At 39.8% G+C, this 18,683-nt stretch overlaps 4 protein-coding genes across 4 annotated transcripts; 1 reads left to right on the plus strand and 3 right to left on the minus strand.

The window, feature by feature from the left end:
* Positions 1-1,089: 1,089 nt before the first annotated feature.
* On the minus strand, positions 1,090-1,611 carry LOC149833095 (disease resistance protein Roq1-like). The gene has a single exon (XM_090013367.1). The coding sequence runs from the start codon at positions 1,609-1,611 to the stop codon at positions 1,090-1,092; it is 522 nt and encodes a 173-aa protein (XP_089869493.1).
* On the minus strand, positions 1,476-3,000 carry LOC149833096 (toll/interleukin-1 receptor-like protein). The gene is made up of 2 exons (XM_090014904.1): positions 2,388-3,000; positions 1,476-1,813 (listed from the first exon to the last, which is right to left on the minus strand). Exons 1-2 carry the CDS (start codon positions 2,994-2,996, stop codon positions 1,808-1,810), a joined length of 615 nt encoding a protein of 204 aa, XP_089871030.1. The 5' UTR covers positions 2,997-3,000; the 3' UTR covers positions 1,476-1,807.
* A 2,695-nt stretch (positions 3,001-5,695) lies between these two features.
* LOC149833097 (uncharacterized) lies at positions 5,696-7,268 on the minus strand. Its single transcript, XM_090012714.1, has 5 exons — positions 7,170-7,268; positions 6,959-7,057; positions 6,256-6,386; positions 5,893-5,971; positions 5,696-5,769 (listed from the first exon to the last, which is right to left on the minus strand). Exons 1-4 carry the CDS (start codon positions 7,251-7,253, stop codon positions 5,932-5,934), a joined length of 354 nt encoding a protein of 117 aa, XP_089868840.1. The 5' UTR covers positions 7,254-7,268; the 3' UTR covers positions 5,696-5,769; positions 5,893-5,931.
* A 1,939-nt stretch (positions 7,269-9,207) lies between these two features.
* On the plus strand, positions 9,208-11,847 carry LOC149833098 (uncharacterized). The gene is made up of 3 exons (XM_090012715.1): positions 9,208-10,404; positions 10,563-11,114; positions 11,249-11,847. Exons 1-3 carry the CDS (start codon positions 9,487-9,489, stop codon positions 11,360-11,362), a joined length of 1,584 nt encoding a protein of 527 aa, XP_089868841.1. The 5' UTR covers positions 9,208-9,486; the 3' UTR covers positions 11,363-11,847.
* The last annotated feature ends 6,836 nt before the right edge of the window (positions 11,848-18,683 follow it).

Here is an 18,683-nt window from a genome sequence, read left to right on the forward strand (position 1 = left end):
ACCAAGGGGAGAACCACGCCCCTTGGCTACTCGTTGTGCGAGTCCACGCAATCCGGGGTTGAGAACCACGCAACCACCGACCTGCCAAGGGGAGAACCACGCCCCTTGGCTACTCGCTGTGCGAGTCCATGACATCCGGGGTCGAGAGCCACGCGACCACCGGTCGGCTGAAGGAAGAACCACGTCCTCCAGCTACCCACTGCATGGGTCTGGCCCAGGGCTTGCGCCTACTGGGCGTGAAGGAATGAGGAAGGGAGGAGGCACCAAGTGCAACACAATTCCACTATTCGATAACCAAACCCCCTCAGCAAGGGGGGATGCTTATAGCCTTCACAAAATAGGCCCCCACGGCTGGGGCACCCAAAGCAAAAAGGAAGAGCCCCAACGGCTCTCTGAATCAAAACAGGTCTCCTGCACAGTGTGCAGGGGTCAATGCCCAGATGCTTGGTAATAGGCGCTTGCCTTGCCACAAAAGGCCCCTGCGACGCACCTGCCGCAGGGGCTGCTGAAAGCTACCCCCTGCCAAAACCTGCGCTGGCCCCCTGCCAGCGCCCAGTCCTGCACAGCCATCTGCACACGCCACCCTTCAACAGCCTGCGCCCTGCCTCCTGCACGGCTGCCTGCACACGCCACCTTTTTGGGAGTGCAACGCATGCCTTCGTATACATCGGCGTACTCTAGACCGTGTGTGCACTTCTGTTATTGCCCCGCTCGCTTCGTGAAGTGCCTGCAGAGCAGAATGAGTGTTGTTGCCAGCAAACTTGCTGCCACCGTGTGCCGCGTCCCAAGCACCTATCCAACGCAGACCACCTGCGGCTGAGGCGTGGTATTTGGAGTGTTCCCCTCCTCGCACATGAGGTGCACAAGATCGACCAAAGCAGAGTGCGAAGACAGTCGCACACGCTGCACATCTGTCTCCGCTCCTCACGTCGGCACCAACCAAGCACGCGCTCCAACTTAGTTTGCCACTCAACCCTGACACAGTGCTCCGCACCTTCCGTGCCCCTGTGAGCTGTCTCGTTGCGCATGCACCTGTGCACACCAACGTGAGCGATAGCGCAGACATCCACCGCAGGCCACTCGCGCACTTCAGCTGTTACTTGTGCGCCCATGCTCCCTGCGATTGTGACCTTCTTTCTCCCACCTGTGCACCCCTTGCAGCATTCCGATAAGCGTGCAACCACTCGCAGGACTGTGGTTTCTCGCTCTCTTGACAAATGCATGAAGACTGAACAGCTTAAGTGCTTGATCATCATCCATTTCTCTAGGCTTATAAACCTTACACCCATTTAGTAGTATTGAACTGTCACGTGTCGTAATAATAATCCTACTTCCCGCACCAAACCAGCCATGCTCCCCAGCCAATCCATCTAGTTGCTCTCTATGATCTACATCATCAAGGATAATAAGGACTCTCTTAGAATTCATTCTCTGCTTGATCATGCTAATTCCTTCTTTAGTGTTGTTGATCGATATTTCTTCTTTTAAACAGTCGGTAAGAAGCTGGGACTGGAGAATGGCTAGTCCGTTATGTGACTTCGACTTTTCCCTAACATCTGAAATGAAGCAATTGCCTTCAAAATTGCCAAACAGTTTGTTAGAGATGTCCATTGCGATAGTTATTTTTCCCAGACCGCCCTCTCCGCAAATTGCAACCATCTGGACATCGTGTGTTTCTTCTGTCTTCAGCAGCCTCATCACATCATCTACGCGAGAATCTATCCCGACTGGCTACTTTGCTATATTAAATTTAACATGATTTAATTCATTAAGGGCCCTTTTGACAATGAGGGATACCAGTTTTGCTTCATGCCTGCCAATTTTCAAGAAAATAAATGAACTAAGAAACACAAATCATAACAAGGACAGGGTACATGACATGGCAGCAAGTATTGTTCAGTCTTTACAGCTCAGCTCAGAGACATTAAGTTTAAATCAAGGGATAATCCGTTAACCAGTGTTCTGTTCCGACCACCCTGATGTAGGTCACAAAACAGGATCTACTCATCAGATCTCTTTGTTGCAAGTTTTTTTTTTTCATTAAATCTGGCACTATAATCCGACCAGTGTAGGATTTTCCAGTGATTCAAAAATCAATGACTAAAAATACCAAAACTTTATGATTAAAATTTTATATTTTTGTTTCAGAAAAAGATCCCGTTGTCGATCTCGATCAGATCGACCGTGCTGAATTCATATCTGGTGTCAGATTTAATGAAAACAACTTGCAAGTTGCAACAAAGAAATTTCACAAGCTGTATGCCATAAGGGTGTAAAGATAGGGATTAATGGACCCCGTTCGTGAGATCACCTGTAGATAATTCCTCCTTTTCTTTTCATTGGAAAAACAATGATAAGACAGACCAAATCAGAGAGAGAGATCGAACCCATGTGTTTTGAGTCTCGAGATCGAAACCCGAAATCTCTGCTGCTTCCTTTAATGCTTTTCTCCATCCTTTCACAACATCTACTTTTTCATTCAACTCGTGCTTGGAGAAGTAGCTCCCAAATAGTCCCCTCTGACGCCGAACATCTGATGGCTCAACTTTGAAGAACACCGGGATGATCAACCTCTTACTCGTTGCTTTTCTGCACTCGACCATCTTGGAGATCTCCATCAAGCACCACGTCGACTCGGCGTATCGCTCGGAGAAGACGGGAATCAAGATCTCCGATCTCTCTATGGCTCCAAGCAGCTCTGATATATTCTTTCCCTTCTCCAATTTCTGGTCATCTTTGAAGGTGCGTATGCCTCTCGCCTCCAGGTCCTTGTAAAGGTGGCCAATGAAACCTTTTCTGATGTCTTCTCCTCGAAAGCTTAAGAAAACATCGAACTCGAAACCACCATTTTCTGGCAGCGATGATGATGATGGCGTTGAGACGGGCTGCTCTTCCTTCTCGGGGGTACTCTTCGGGTCTTCTCGTTTCCGCTTCATTCTCAAAAACATCAGACATACAACGACGATGATAACGGTGGGTGCCAACAGACACTTCATCTCTTTCTTGGATTCTTGAAATGATGGGCGAAGTTCCTTTGATGGGAGAAGCAGGACTGGGCTTGAATATAACTAAATAGAAAAATACACATTCATTCCTTGTGTTTAACTAAATAGAAAAATACACATTCATTCCATTTAGATTTCATTCGTTCTGTCTTCAACACGTGTTCTTGTACATACATTTACTCCATTCAATAAAAAAACCAACGTGTTCTTAAATACATACATTCATTGCATTCAATAAAAAACCAACATGTGTTCTCAAATACATTTATTTCATTTGTTCGAGAATCAACTTGTGTTTACAAATGCATACATTTTATTCATTAAAATATCAACATTATCATAAATCCAAAATATGCATATTTAAGCAATATAACAACAATACATGAAATGAAAAAGTATAATAGTATGTGAGAGAGTATCATAGTGTATGATTTATGCACATTGATAATTATTTACTTACCTTTGGGTATTTAGTCAGGATCATCAAGTGCACTATACAATACTTTCATAGTGTTCTATTTTGCTGCACTACTCTATTTTGCTCATTGTGACCAATTATTAATAAAAAAATTGTAACTTATTCTTCAAGACCTACATCATGGGCATCTTACAATAATTCACTTATGTGAAGAGCTTTGCATAATGCAATGTATGTCTTTTTTCGTTCATAAAAGGTCAAAACAATTGCATCGATGACCAAACACACAATCACGTACAAAATAATTACTCTTATGTATAGGATTATGAAATTATTTATTTATATGGCTTCAAACTACGTAAAAAAATGATCAACACCACCATTGTGAGTAAGTAAATAAGTTCTTGATTGGGGTTCATTATACTTCTGTAAATACAAATAAAATTATTGAAGTTTTAACATTTGTAACATGTACAAAATCTAAAAAGTATATATGAACACTACAAGAAAATGTGTATTAGTGACGCATGTTTTCCGTCCCTAATCCATCGCAAAATTCATCGCTAACGTGTTTAGCGACAGAGTATCGACGAAAAGAGTTCATCGCATAATCCTCGTTGCTAAAATGTGACAGAATTTATTTGTCGCTAATTAGCGACGGATTATATCCGGATATAATTTATCACTATTTTTTGGTCGCCAATTTAGCGACGGATTAAACTCCATCGCAAAACATCCAACGACGGATTAAATTCCGTCACAAAAAATTGACTGATTGAAATTGGCAATGGATATATCCGTCGCCAATTTAAAAAAAATAAAAAAAATTGAAACATGAATATCGATGCTGGTCAGGACCTTCCCGACCAGCTTTGTAGGTGCCAAATTTGAGGTATATCCTCCCTAAAGATGAAAGAGGTCAACATGAGATTATCAAAATACAAATAAGAAACATAAGAACAGAAAGGCACCTGCTGATGGGTTTGAAGGCGTTCTTCCAAGGAAGATGTCAGAAGCTTCCATGTTTCAACATCAGCTGTATGACTAACATTCTTTAATAACTTCAGTATAGCTTCACAATACCTGGTTAATCAATGTTCACTAAGACACTGGAAGATGAAGAACACTAAGAAAGTTAGTGAGAGGACAAGACCAATCTCAAAGATTCCAAAACCTTTCCCACCTCAGCCAGCATGTGGGCATAGACAAGTTTATATGGCTGAAATGGTTGCAAGACAAACTGAGAATTGCCAAGAACCTTTGCATACTCATACAATTTTGTTCTCTGTTGAAATAGTGAACAGCTCAATCAGGGTGTGGTGTCAATCAACAAAAACAATAAAAGCTCTATGGCTTGCTCAGACTAAATAAGTCCAAGAGAAAGGACTCCATGAGAGTGACTCATGTTACAAATAAACTTCCAGAGAATTCTCAAAAAGTAACACAAATGACTCTTTAACAAAGAACTAAGAAAAAAAAAGGTCAACTTAAGAGAAATTGATAATAGTCATTGGCAGCAAAGACAAGCTAGGCAATTCAGTGATTTAAGTATTTGAAGCACTCAGGGTTTTCTGTAAAATAATCAGCATCTAAAGACAAGAATCTTGTTCCTTGATTATTCAAGGTAAAAGAGGAGCAATAATATGTATTTGCATGTCATATATATATATATATATATATATATATATATATATATATATATATATATATATATATATATATTCACGTTTGGATTTAATTATGAAGCTATTTACTGTTCTTCAACAGCAGTGTTTTCTTGGTTCTTTCTAAGTCTTAAAGCATAAGAGCTTAAGTCATGATTGTTTGTACTTTATACTCTTAACATAACTGCTATACTTACCCTGCACAAATTTCTATGATATATTTCTTACATATGCCAAACATAAATATTATGAATGTAACTAAATTGAGAAGGAAAACATAAACCAATACGTAAGCTAAAGAAGACTTCAAAACTAAGAGTGCTGCTTCCAATGAGTATGAATAGGTTCGTCATAGTATCACATTCAAGAAAGGCAGTAAACATACTCAAAGCTTGTGCAGTAGTCATTTTTTTATGGTGGTCCTTATTGAGCAGCCTCTTCACAAAATCTTTTGCTTCAGGAGATACTGCGGGCCATGGCGCATCACCAAAGTTAGGATCTGCCCTAAGGACAGAACGAAATATTCCAGACTCTGTCCTTGCCCAGAAAGGTCTGCTACCACATAATAAATTGTATGTTATAACACCTATGCTCCAAATATTTGCTTCCATGCTATATGATCTATGAAGGACTTTAGGAGCAACATAATATGCACTGCCAACAATATCATTCAATCTTTCATCTGCACAAAACAAAGGATTGTACTTTTAGATAGAATGAAATTGTAATCAATAGCATGGTCACCAATAAAGAGAGAGAGTGAGAGCCCAAAATTGCAAATTGCTCAAGAAGTCTCAATTATTACCTGGTCTAATGAAGTATGAAAGCCCAAAATCGATGATCTTCATTGGTGCACCTTCATCTCTAGTGGTGAAAAGAAAGTTCTGTTTCAGAATGTTAGTGTCAATGTGCAAAGAAATGAACATTTATACATAAAGAAAAATGATGATGACAACTTGAGAGAAACCACAAAGTTTAAGGTGGAGAATGACAGAATATGGCACATAAAAAATAAATCTGAAGAATAGAAAAAACTGCAAATAAGGCTAAAAAAAACACAAGCAATTACGTCCAATGCAAAACAAAATTAAGAAAGCGATTCAGAAGAAATAATCAAGGAAAAGACCATATGCTTTTAGGAAACTCAAGACAAGGTAAGAGAGCATACTCCATAATAATGTACACATTATTGGCATCTTCAGAAGCATCATAGAATTTGACCAAATGTTTATGCCCAGATAGAGATTTCAATATTTTCACCTCCCAGCGAACATCTTCAATTGAAATTGCAGTAATCATCTGCCAAATAGGAAGAAATGTCAAACACATTCTTAATGATAACATAAATGCTCATCCAATATAAGGAAACAAGCCCTGTTCTCCACTAAGAGAAAAGGAAAACAATCTTAAAAACAAATATTGTTAAAAAACGAAGTAAAATAAATAAAAAATCAAGTAATTATTTCTGGAGATAACAAGCAAACCACAATATCAGATGCAGCACATTTAGTATGCACAGAAAACCTACTATTTAAGGAACAATCCTTGATTGTAGGGCCGTAGATGGCTCAGTCACAGCAGGCCTAAGTCAGGCCTGATTACAGCTTCTTTTACCCTTCGTGTAGATATGAAGAGCATGACCAAGTCCAACCTAACTGGGTAAATCCCAGTTTGTCTCAAAATGTTCAGGTAAAGCTGTTGGACTCAAAGCAAATCAATGGGCCTACAAAGTCCCCTCATTATCACTCACTGTGAGCGAAATCCTAGAAACAACATGAACAAGTCTTTTGTATTTTAGAACAAATTCAGCATATTAGAATGAAAAAAATATCAAATCACCCCTAACTGAATCGCAGAATAGCACATTATACCTTGGTGGATGGACGACTGCATGGATCACTTAGGCTGCACTGAGATGTCCTAAAATATTTGGTGGCACGGAAATGAAGCTCTGATTCATCGAAAATGACCTGAAACCCCAAAAAACAGGTTCCTACTAACCACAGAACATTCAACGCAGAAATGAAACCCTAATCCAACAAAAAACAACCCCAAAATTCAAAAATTAACAATACTACTAACCTCCACGCTGCAGAAACTCAGGGCGGTAGTTGAGGTTCGAGTGAACGAAGCCAAGCTGCTGCTGCCCATCGTGCTGGAGCCCATCCGAAGGAGGAGGCGCAGTTTTGACGCCGAAGCCGCTCCTCGAAGACGAGCTCAAGACCGGGAGGGCTCATCTTCCTCCAAGGTCACCTACGCCGCCTGGATCAGGGAGTGGATGGGGAGGGCTCATCTTCCTCCAAGGTCACCTACGCCGCCTGGATCAGGGAGTGGATGGGGCTCAGCCAAGGAGAAAGGAGAAGAAGAGAAATGCTCGGGGGGGGGAATCGATAGCTAATTAGCAACGAAAAAAATTTGTCACTCATCCATCACGATGACGTTGAGACAACAAAATTCTGATGTTAATCTATCGCTAACTAGCAATGAATTTTGCGCCAAAATTTGTTTTGTCGCAAAATCCCTTGCTAATTTTAATTTTGGCGATTAGTTTTTTCTAGCTAATTTGTTGTAATTTTACGACAAAACAAATCTGTCATAAATTTTTGTCACTAATTAATATTTTTCTTGTAGTGGAATACGATACACCACTGTAAACATTTAACATAAACATGTATAACATGACAGAAATCAAATAAGAACAACATAATTACAATAAAAAAGTATATTAAATATGCAACATTTCAATGAAAAAATATTTAACGTACACAAAAGAAATATTAAACATTTAACAAAATGATAACATCAAAATATCAATATAAGTATTGACTTATGCAAATGCATACCTAAACATTGGGAGATAATTTCAAGTCCAACCAATTAACCTGACATTCTGAAAACATGTTCTGAAACAAAATTGTATTCTCAGGACTATCATTAAGTCCAATGCACTCACGCGTGTGTTTTCAGTAATCTTATAATTATTGAACATTTCTTTTAATATATCATTACACGATTTAGTCATCATGCAAAAAGATTGATTGCTAATGGTTTTCATGTACTCAGAAATGTTGCCTAATGTTTTCATAATTTGATCATCAATACTGACTTTTTACTTTCCTTTAGTTGAAAGCTAATTGGTAGCCAGTTGAAAGTTGCTAGCTTGTGGGCTATTCATGGGTGTCTCATCACCTAAATTTTTTTTTGACGAGTTAATTTTCTTTGAACCGGGATTGATGGAAAATGGTGGTGGTGGTTGTACTTATTATTGAATGGACCGTGAAAAAACCATGTGTTTTAATTTTTATTAATATTTTTTTTAAAAATTATTTTTTATATTTTAAATTAAGTTTTTTATTACCAAGATTTTGCCAAAAAATGCAAGATTTATAAAAAGAAATTAAATTCTTGGGAGTTTTTTGAAAAAGATATTTTGCCGTTTTTAAAGTTTGTCACTATGAAGCCATGTGGCTTGAGAACTAATGCCAAGTAGGCCCAAAGAAAAAGTAAGATTCCTGACTGATGCCTATAAAAATGTAACCAATCTGAATCACTGCCACGTTATTAACACGCCAGCTTCGTAGACGAATCTCCTTTAATTTTAGGTTACCGTTTCATGCCAACCTTTTAGACAAATCTCCTTTAATTTAGGTTATCGTTTATGAACACCCACCGAACCTTTTATAAAGTTAACATTATCCACAATAGCTTTTATTAAATTCGATTAAGCCTCAAATTCATCACCTTCAAACAAATATCTTCATTTTTCTACCACCCTTGATTTTAACGTTAGATTTGTATTGGCTATTGGGTTTAACATTATCGTTAGTGTTGGTAAACGAGCCGAACGAACCGAACAGGGCATGTTCGAGCTCAGCTCGTCTACCAGTGGATTGAACTTGTGGCTCGGCTCGTGCTTGGTTTGAATCGAGCTGAGCTTGAACTAGGCTCATCCCTCAATGAGACGAGCTGGATAGTGTACAAACATTCTATGTTATTTATAAAATGGAATAACATAGAATGCTTAAGCAGCATGGAGGGGAATCTTTATTCAAAATAAAATAAAATAAAAAGCTGCGTGAAAGTTAAAACAAGTATAAAGGAAGGGATAAAAGTACGAAAGGCAGGTAGAGAGAGAGAGAGAGAAGGGCCGATACAACGGCTCGCACTCTTGCGTGGATCGCTGCAATTATCGCTCCGAATTTTCAAAAAATAGAAGGGCGACAGCAAAAACCCGAACGGCTCAACCCCAACCTCCTCCTCTCTCTCTCTCTGTTGGGAGCCCTAGTTCCGGCACAACCTCGCCGGAACTATCGTCGAGGGATCGCCGGTCCTCCGATGCCCTAAATTTCTGGGAGATCCCCTTGATCAGGTGGCGGGCTGGAGATGAGCCCCGGGGAGGATGTTGAACCACGAGAAGGCTAGGGTTATAGGTCGGTTTAGGAGCCGGCGGTGGCGCCAGGGCTGGGCCGGCGCCGCCGTCTCCGTCTCCCTCGCCCTCCTCCTCGCCACCAGCGCTTGGCTCTCCCTCGTCTTCTCCGGAGGCGGCAACCGGCGACGGTGTTGGAACCAGCTGAAGCAGTGGGAGGGCAGCCCTCGCTTCTTCCCCTGGCAGCCCGACGAGGGCTCCGGCGACAGGGCTGATGCCTCCGCCGCCGGGCCTTTCCGGCGGACCGCCTTCCCTGGTGGCGTTGGCGGCCGCGGCGATGGCGGCAGGGAGGCGGAGGAGGAGCTATCGTTGAGGCACATCGTGTTCGGGATCGCCGGCTCCGCGCAGCTGTGGAGCAAGAGGAAGGAGTTCGTGAGGCTGTGGTGGAGGCCCGGCGAGATGATCGGCCACGTCTGGATGGAAGAGGAGCTCTCTGCTGAGGAGAGTTTGCCACCGATTAAGGTCTCCGAGGACATCTCCAGGTTCAGCTACACAAATCCGACGGGCCACCCCTCTGGTCTGAGGATTTCTCGGATCGTCAAGGAGAGCTTCCGGCTCGGGTTGCCCGGAGTCCGGTGGTTTGTGCTCGGGGACGACGACACGATCTTCAATCCGGATAATTTGGTTAAGGTTCTGGCAAAGTATGACCACATGGAGATGTTCTACATCGGCGGCTCGTCGGAGAGTCATTCAGCGAACACCTACTTCAGCCACTCGATGGCTTTTGGCGGTGGTGGGATCGCCATCAGCTACCCGTTGGCGGAAGCCATCTCGAAGATGCAGGATGAATGCTTAGAGAGGTATCCGAAGCTCTACGGGAGCGATGATCGGCTTCACGCCTGCATCTCCGAACTCGGCGTGCCGCTCACCCGGGAATATGGATTCCATCAAGTAATTCCCTTCACGTTTTGGTTCTATCTTTGATTATTATCTAGTTCGAATTGGTTTTCTTGTTATTCTCCTCTTTGTTCATTCACAGAAAATTTCAGTTTGAATTTTTTCCTTTTTCTTGGATTGGAAATTATCTGGTTAAATTGTGGTACGCGCAGTGGGATATAAGAGGGAGCGCACAGGGGCTTTTATCTGCTCACCCCGTTGCACCATTCATTTCTATTCATCACATCGAAGCAGTAGATCCTTTTTACCCTGGTTTGAATTCGCTCGACAGCCTCAAGCTCTTCACAAGGGCAATGAAGGTTGGCCCTTTAAGCTTCTTGCAGCGGTCGATTTGTTATGATCGTCGACTCAGGTTGACGTTTGCTGTTTCTCTGGGTTATGTTGTTCAAGTATACCCCAACATCATCCTTCCTCGTGAACTTGAAAGGTCCGAGCAGACGTACATGGCTTGGAACAGGCTCAGTAATAAGAATGAATTCGATTTCGACACTAGGGATGCTTACAAATCAACATGTAAGAAGCCGGTTCTGTTCTTCCTAAAAGATATTGGAAAAGTGGGGAATTCTACGATGGGTACATACACGCGAACAAAAGGGAGAGATGAGCTGAAAAGACGGGTGCTTTGTTTTCCCAGAACTCTCCCTCTTCGTGAAGTGCGAGACATTGAAGTCATAGGGAAACCCCTCAGTGAGAATTGGCAATTGGTGGGTAGTAAGAAATACTTTTTTTTTTTTTTTGCTTATGATTGTTTAAGAATTCCTAACTATTTCAAATTGTATGTGCCTTAGTAACTGCTCAATGTTTTGCTGCTAACTTTTTGTTTTGTTCTTTGGTTCAGTTTCCTCGAAGACTATGCTGCCAAATGAATCTTAATGTTAACAGTAGCCTCAGGTTGATAGTTGGGCAATGCGAGAAAGGGAAGTTTTCATCTGTTGTTGCTGATGTTGTGTAAATATGGTGGAGTACCGATTTTTGCTTTTTTACCTGAAGAATCATTCTGGCAGCTGGAAGATTTCGTTCTACACTTTATGCATGTGAAGTGGCCCACCTTGAAGCTTGTACACCGTGTCATAGATGCTTGAAGTCCACCATCTATGGCAGCAACCTCCTATTTTAAATGGTCCAAGATCTGTACTTTTGCTCTAAATTCAGATTTTTATAACTGGCTACCAAGGTAGTCCTTTGGATTTAGTAGGCGTGGCATTGTATACAGCTCAGAAATCTTGTATATGGAGTTGAGAATTGAAGACAATGACAGGAGATAATTTTGGGATCGACAATCATTTTCTTTGCCTTCTTCTCTTTTACCATTAGAAGGTGTTCCATCATAAAATGAGGTTTAAATAGGCCTTAGACACTGATGACTCTTAATTCGGTTGTATGATTGTGCCCTTGAGGTTTATTATAATAGTAGTACTGTAGCTACAAAGCTATTCTTCTTAGCTTCCTTGCCAGTTGAAATCAATGAACGCTTGCATTGATCACTTTGAGATATGCAGTTCAAATAGAAGCTGTACTATCTTGCTACTTGAAAGGTCTGTTTCCACAAGTTCTATGTTATCGATTAATCTAATGTTCACATTGATAATGCATTAGTTCATCTAGTGAAATTGCAGAAGTGCATATTGGTTGTCCTAGAAAAATGAAAGATATGCTTCTTTAGATGTATCATTTGATTAGGAATGTGGCAAGAAAACATATGACTTCGTTTAAATAAAAAGAAAAGATAGGCACGGTGACACTCATTAGTTCTGTTGATTGAGGGGAATGATGAGGACTTGGCTTAATTGACCTGATTTAAAGGTCTCTGGTACCTGTTGGTTTACCTCTGACTTGTTTGATTGACCACTATCAAAATTTCCATGTGACATTGGCCGGCCTGAATCACTCATTTCTTCTTCTTGGAGAGAAGTTTTCAGTGGTCGTCCACTTTTTTTATAGTGATTATTGGTGCAAAATTATGGTCATGGTTGGAATATTACAATGTATTCTATAATTTGGTCTTTTTTATGTTCACGATATCTGACACAAAGATTGGATTCACTTTTCTTGCATTTTAAAATTTGTTTCTATGTTTTTCAAAATGGTAACTTGCAATGAATTCTTGCCAGCTATTTATATATGTTATTATCAATATCTATAGGTCGGTTCCTTTTTTTCCCTTTTGTGCGTTCCCTTTTCCCCTTTCCTTTTTTGGGGTTTTGGGGGGATCAGGGGGGTTGAATGGGGAAGAGAGGGGGGAGGAGTTAAGAGGTGAATGACCAACCTGCCCTCCTAAAAACTCTATGTTTTGTACCAACTTCTGTTTTAATCTTCTTTCTTTTTAGTTTTTTATGTTAATTTACATATGGTTTGTGGTGCTGTAGTGTGACTATTCGATTTTCTCATCTTTTGCGAATCTGTTTACTTTTTAGTTTTATCATGGTAACTTAAAATGAAAGGGTGATAACAATCATTTATTCATGCAATTGCCAATATCTATTGTTGGGGTGAGCAGAAATTATGCCTCAATAAAAGAACCTCAAAGTTGATATGTTTGAAAACCTTCTGAAGAAGTCAACCTTGTCAAAATTTTCAGTGAATGCCTATGCATAACTAATCAAACATTGCAACAGATGTCCGACAAGCCTTGAAGTTAATTTCTTCCTATGAAAATTGGATAGATTAATTGGTGTTATGCAGTCTGTCTTTTTTTTTTCTTTGTTTTGGTAACAGAATTGGAGTATCTTAATTCAGAAATATATAATTGTGAACAGGGGAAATATTAGAACCTTGATTGGATGAACAATTGGAGCCACGTCAAAACTGCCTACATCGTGAGTAATTTAGGAGGTAGCAATTCAATGTGTTGCAATGTAACAGTGTGTTGTTCCCCTTATGCTGCAATCTGTATATTACTCCATTTGGACCTGGGTTGAACATTGTCTGTTCACTGGCTGATTGGATGAAAATGTTGTTGAAATATTTGACTTTTTATTTCTTGTTTCTTTATAATGTAAATCTTGATGCAGGTCACCTCATTTGTTGGGATGTGGATTGAGATGTTCGACTTTGTTTTCTGTTGTATGGTATTATGAAGATTGTCTATATGTTTAATCGAATACTCTTTCAGATACTATTTGGGTATTTGAATGAAAAACAATATATTGTTTTTCATGTTGATTGTTGCCCTTGGGTACTTTTAGTTTTCTCTCTTCGCAGGGCCAGATGAAGATGGATCATACCCAGTAAATTCTCCCTCTTTTGTCAATTAACTATTCCTTTTGTTTATCTTTTTTGATGCTTGTTTCTTGATGACCAAGCAATTGGATATTTTTATTTTAGAACTGTTTTTGCAGACTATTTTGGTTTTCATCATCAGTATTTTTCAGAACTATCCCTTTTATTATTCCCCGGCCTTGGATAAATCAGTGAAACAATTTGAAGTAATTGATTGATACAACAAGGACGTACATCTGTGGTCGAAGCCAGAAATTGAAATATTACTTAAAAATTAAATAGATGCATGTGCATACAAATTTTTTTAAGAATGTATACATACCTAAGTACATGTATGTATGTATGTATGTATGTGCAAACCTGTGCTAATGGTACATCTAAAGGAAGATCGTTTTCTTTTAATCGTTAATTGTTTCTGACTGCCTTTTCATCATTAATGGATGTCTTGTTCATGGTGGTTATTTTTTTGAGCTACTTGCTTCCTGCTGCCTTGCAGGAACAGTTTTTGCTTCAAGCAGGTCCACTATTTGATGCACTATATAAATCATTACCTGCTTTGTAGGGCAACTTTTGGTATTTCAAAGCTCCAACTAATTCGTGGAGCTAATTAGTAGTTGGATTTTTCATGACTTGTTACTCAAATTCCATATGATATGGCAATTTGAGTGGGAATGAGAAAGATCCATTGGTCTTTCCATGGTGTCACGTGTCTTATTTAAAGATAACTGTGTAGCTCTGGGACACACTTGTGGATGGAATGCTGAAAGTACAAGCGTAGGGGAAAGCTAACTTCTAGTCAGTTCTAACATGCAAGAGCCGTAGGCCGAAGCTGGGTGCCCTTCCACAAGGCTCTGGTCATATGGTAAGAGCTACTTGTAGACGTTACTGAATTGACGGAATGTCACGAGTTAAGGGGCATTCCCTTCCGCAAGGTCGAACCTGAGTTTACGCTCCTGCTGGCAAGAGAGATCTTAACCTGTTTGTCTCATTCCCATGAAGCCAGAAAGGGCTGAGCCGGCAAGAAAGCTCAGTCCTTTCTCGCCTTGGAATGAAACAAACAGCAGCATGGAGGGATAGGAATGTGATGAGCTGGTAACTTTTTCTCTCTCACTACTTTTTCATGTCATTTTTCATTTTCACCTCCCCCATGAAAACATTCTCATCCCACCATCCATGCTGGCAGCTGCATGGGCCCCAAGCATGGAAAAGTGCCATTTTTCATCCCCACTCCATGGGAATGAAACAAACAGGCCCAAGTGTTTTACCAACTTGAAGCCTACTAATGTGTGACCAGTAATGGAGGTTTTTTCTTTTGAACAAGCCAAAAAGGGAAAAAAGAAAAACATGCAAGAAGCATAGTGTGCCATTGTTATCTTCAATACGATGTAGGGGAGTTGATGCAAATGCCATGAACACCAGAGTTCAGAAGGAATGCAAAGTTCATTACTGTACCTTATACATCCATAGAGTTGCATAAGCCAAAACCCTCATGAAATATCTTCTTCTCTGTTGTAGATCCTCCTCAACAAGGTGATAGCACTGTCTTGTGTATGTACAAATTGGTAATCCATCTCCGGGTAGGTGGGGGGCAGCCCGGCACCCCTCCCCAAGAATTGAAAAAAAATGAAGGCCTTATGTGGGGCCTGGACCCATATAAATCATGTGGGTCCTCCCTTAAAAAATAAAAACTCCCACTTTAAGATATGATATTTTGAGAAGGAAAGGGATAGGTGTGGGTTGAGTTGCTTATCTCACTTCCTTCTTCCGTCTCCTAAAACTAGGCGTCATTGAGATGCAAGTGTTTAAGATATGCTCTTCACCTTTATCTCCTCTGCCCCTTCAATAAGCTCTGAAGTCAATTCAAAGGTGCAAACTAGAATCTGTACCTCATAATATAAAGAGTGAGGATGAAAGGTGCATTTACTTATACAGTGACTTAAGGTTGGTGTTTCCTCAAGGGCATGCAGATTCATCTGAAGATAGTAGAAGAAAGATAAAAAAATAATAGATTTTATAGTATTTTTTTGGCAAAAATATAAAGCCACAATTTGATAAGTCTTTAATAACAAAAGAAACAAAAAATATACTTTTTTATAGGCAAAAAAAAATAAGATACTTTGGAATATCTCCAGATATTCAAAAAACATCTTTTTTATATTTTATAAAAAAAGATACAACACATAAAAAAGATATTTTTTGGAAATCTCAAAAATATCTTGAGAAAATATCACGATATTTTTGCTTCTAGTGATTTGAAAATTTTGAAAAATATTGATAAATCTTGAAATACTGATAATATAATGATATTTTCAAAATACTGTAGGGGAAAGAGAAAAGGGTTGCTAAATATGTTACTTCAAATGATTGTTGATATGGGAAATATGCAAAAGCAGATCAGGTGATCTGTCAAATCACTTTAAGAAAGTGATTTGACATCTTACCGTCCATTGCTTCATTCCAGAAGGACCTCATGGTCATTTTGTACATTGTGAACAGTGAGGATGCCAAATCATTTTTCTAAAAGTGATTTGGCAGATCACTTGTTCTGCTTTCGAAATATGCTCTACAATGATTAAGAATAAGTATTACATTGATAATCTGACACTTGGTCAAAACATATCTTGTTTTGGCAATGATTTCTTCAAATGAAATGCTGGTTTATATCACACAACAATACCCTTTGATTCTCAATGGTCTGGCTGCCTGTTCATTAATACTTTCTTTAATCAAATGTTGGTTCATATCAGTATCCTACGATTCTTAATGGTTTATGTGACTCAATGAAATAATTTAATACTGTTCTGTTGTTAAATAGGATTTTGGAACTCTTTGATTCAATAGAGTCAATGTAAGTTTTTATGTCAAGTCTTCTAAACTGCTTAACGCTTTGGTCAATGTTTACAAGAAGAACGATGCCAACGTGATTTTAGAGTCATCTCCGATGGCATTTTTGAGATAATACTTGCTGAGATCCCTTGGTAGTTGCTGGAGAACATGCCAAGTCCATTAACTCATGTGAGTGAATACTTTACCTATACTCAGACCTTAATCCAAACCAAATCAAAATGGGTCATCAGAATTGCTTAGAGCTTGGGCTTGGCTGATTTAAGTAGATGAGCTTAATTAATTAAGTCTCAACTTGGGCTTGGCTTATTTAAGTAGATGAGCCTAATTAATTAAGTCTCAGCTTGAGCTTGGCTCATTTATGTAATTGAGTGAGCCCAAGCCAAGCCTTAACCTGCCCAAATTTAGGTTGATGTTTTAGGTTTTTCGTTTTTTTATTAGCATACTAATGCCCATAGCTTTTCGGCCACTCCTACATAAATTTTCTGGTTCTGCCCCTGTCCATCTCGAAATATACCCTGTTCATATAAGACATGACTTTGGCTAGCAATGATTATTTGACTCTTGTTACAAGTACACTTATCCTGGTTAGCCATCTTATCCTGTCAAAACAGTTTGCATTATTGTTGTTTTTTTAATCACGCTGAAGTGAGGAAAACCCCGGGTGGGGCCCCATGGCCACCCTGCCTTAAGTGACCCACCTTTGAAAGCTACAGACATACCCATGCGCCAGCAGGGTTTGATCCGGTGCCTTCATCTCAGCACTCTCAGAACCACCTGTTCTCCAGCATTATTGTTGTAACAAATATTTTTTTAAAACATTTGCTTATATTTTATCATTCAACTACTCGTAAAGGCTCAAAGAGGCATGTTCAATGCTAAAAATTGCTTAGGAGTGGGGTTAAAAAGATTCATTGAAACAAGAACTCTGCCTTCTTGGCTAGAGTTGACCATGATTTATCACTTGACATGGGACGATCACAGTTCAAAACTTGGGATATCAGTTGCAGCATGGACAAAGCTGGGTTAGGGTTTACTCCCCTGTGGCAGGGGGACCTCAAGGGTGTTACCAACCTAAGACCTGCCAATTTGCTTAACTAAAAGTTGCAGGGATAGTATAATGTGGAGCTGCATGAGAATCATGGCGATGCAGAAGTGTATGCATAACTAAAAGTTGCAGGGATAGTATCATCCGTTCAGGTTTATGTTCTTTAGTTATGCTCTTATCACAGTCTAGTTTCAACCCGTATGGTAACCAATCAACAATTGTTGCGCACAGCAAAGAAAATTATACCTACAGAATTATAAGATACAAACACTATAGAACAATTGCGATGCCAATGATTCTTGGATTTTCTCAGCCTTTTGTGATTTCAACTCACAATGACAACACTCAAATTTAAGAAAAATGAGAGTATAAGTTGTGATTATGATTCACTTTAAGATACTTCTCCCTTGAATCCTGTGAAAGTTAGTCGCAAGATTGTCTTATGACAAAAAATCACAGTTTTTGGATTCTCAGCTTTGATTGTTCATCCCACCTGTGACCAAAGCAAATACACCCTAACATAATACTAATGGGGATTTAAGGGCACGTATGCACTTGCCTATGATTCTTAGATTTTCTCAGCTTTCTGTAATTGCAAAACACAATCACAATACTTAATTAAGTCTAGTAAAAGCATGAGAAAGTGCAAGTTGTGATTGTGCGTCTCACTTGAGAATGCTTCCCCCTTGAACCCTGTGGAAATTGGTCACAAGACTGACCTTGTGATCAACAATCACAGGTTTTGGATTTTCATTTGAGATTGTCCACCCACCTGTGACCAAAAATGATGTGCGATAAGAAATAAACACTAATAGATGAAACCACAAAAGGAAAGTTGGGCAGAAGAAAAAAAAAAGTAACAAGGCTATGTTTTCTTGGATAATGAACAACTATCTCAGGAAAAGGGAACATGTTGTAAGAATCTTGCATGCCTCAGAGCGCAGACTCATAGAAGGCAATTAGAAGTCACAGGGAGTATATTTTCATACGGAATCCAGAAGGAATGTGCCATTGGCGCAGCCAGAGATATGTTTGTCTACAATGCCAACCATTACCGTTGCTTAGAATAGAAGTGAATCTTCTCTCACTAATGGGGGCTCGGCTTGTCTGGTGGGAGCAGCTAGTGCACGTCACCTTGTGTTGGGACGTTGCAGGTTCAAAA

This window comes from Nuphar pumila, chromosome 7 (genome assembly GCF_984573655.1).
Source record: "Nuphar pumila chromosome 7, dmNupPumi1.hap1.1, whole genome shotgun sequence".
In the NCBI taxonomy this organism is placed as follows: Eukaryota; Viridiplantae; Streptophyta; class Magnoliopsida; order Nymphaeales; family Nymphaeaceae; genus Nuphar; species Nuphar pumila.

What these genes read in the sequence shown, in the direction of transcription:
- LOC149833095 (XM_090013367.1), bottom strand. Translation starts at nt 1,611, where the DNA reads ATGGACATCTCTAACAAACTGTTTGGCAATTTTGAAGGCAATTGCTTC.
- LOC149833096 (XM_090014904.1), bottom strand. Translation starts at nt 2,996, where the DNA reads ATGAAGTGTCTGTTGGCACCCACCGTTATCATCGTCGTTGTATGTCTG.
- LOC149833097 (XM_090012714.1), bottom strand. Translation starts at nt 7,253, where the DNA reads ATGGGCTCCAGCACGATGGGCAGCAGCAGCTTGGCTTCGTTCACTCGA. An exon ending in TGAGTTTCTGCAGCGTGGAG is followed by an intron (nt 7,058 to 7,169) that starts GTTAGTAGTATT and finishes TTGGGGTTTCAG; the next exon opens with GTCATTTTCGATGAATCAGA. An exon ending in GCAGTCGTCCATCCACCAAG is followed by an intron (nt 6,387 to 6,958) that starts GTATAATGTGCT and finishes CCTATTTGGCAG; the next exon opens with ATGATTACTGCAATTTCAAT.
- LOC149833098 (XM_090012715.1), top strand. Translation starts at nt 9,487, where the DNA reads ATGTTGAACCACGAGAAGGCTAGGGTTATAGGTCGGTTTAGGAGCCGG. An exon ending in GGGAATATGGATTCCATCAA is followed by an intron (nt 10,405 to 10,562) that starts GTAATTCCCTTC and finishes TGGTACGCGCAG; the next exon opens with TGGGATATAAGAGGGAGCGC. An exon ending in TCAGTGAGAATTGGCAATTG is followed by an intron (nt 11,115 to 11,248) that starts GTGGGTAGTAAG and finishes TCTTTGGTTCAG; the next exon opens with TTTCCTCGAAGACTATGCTG.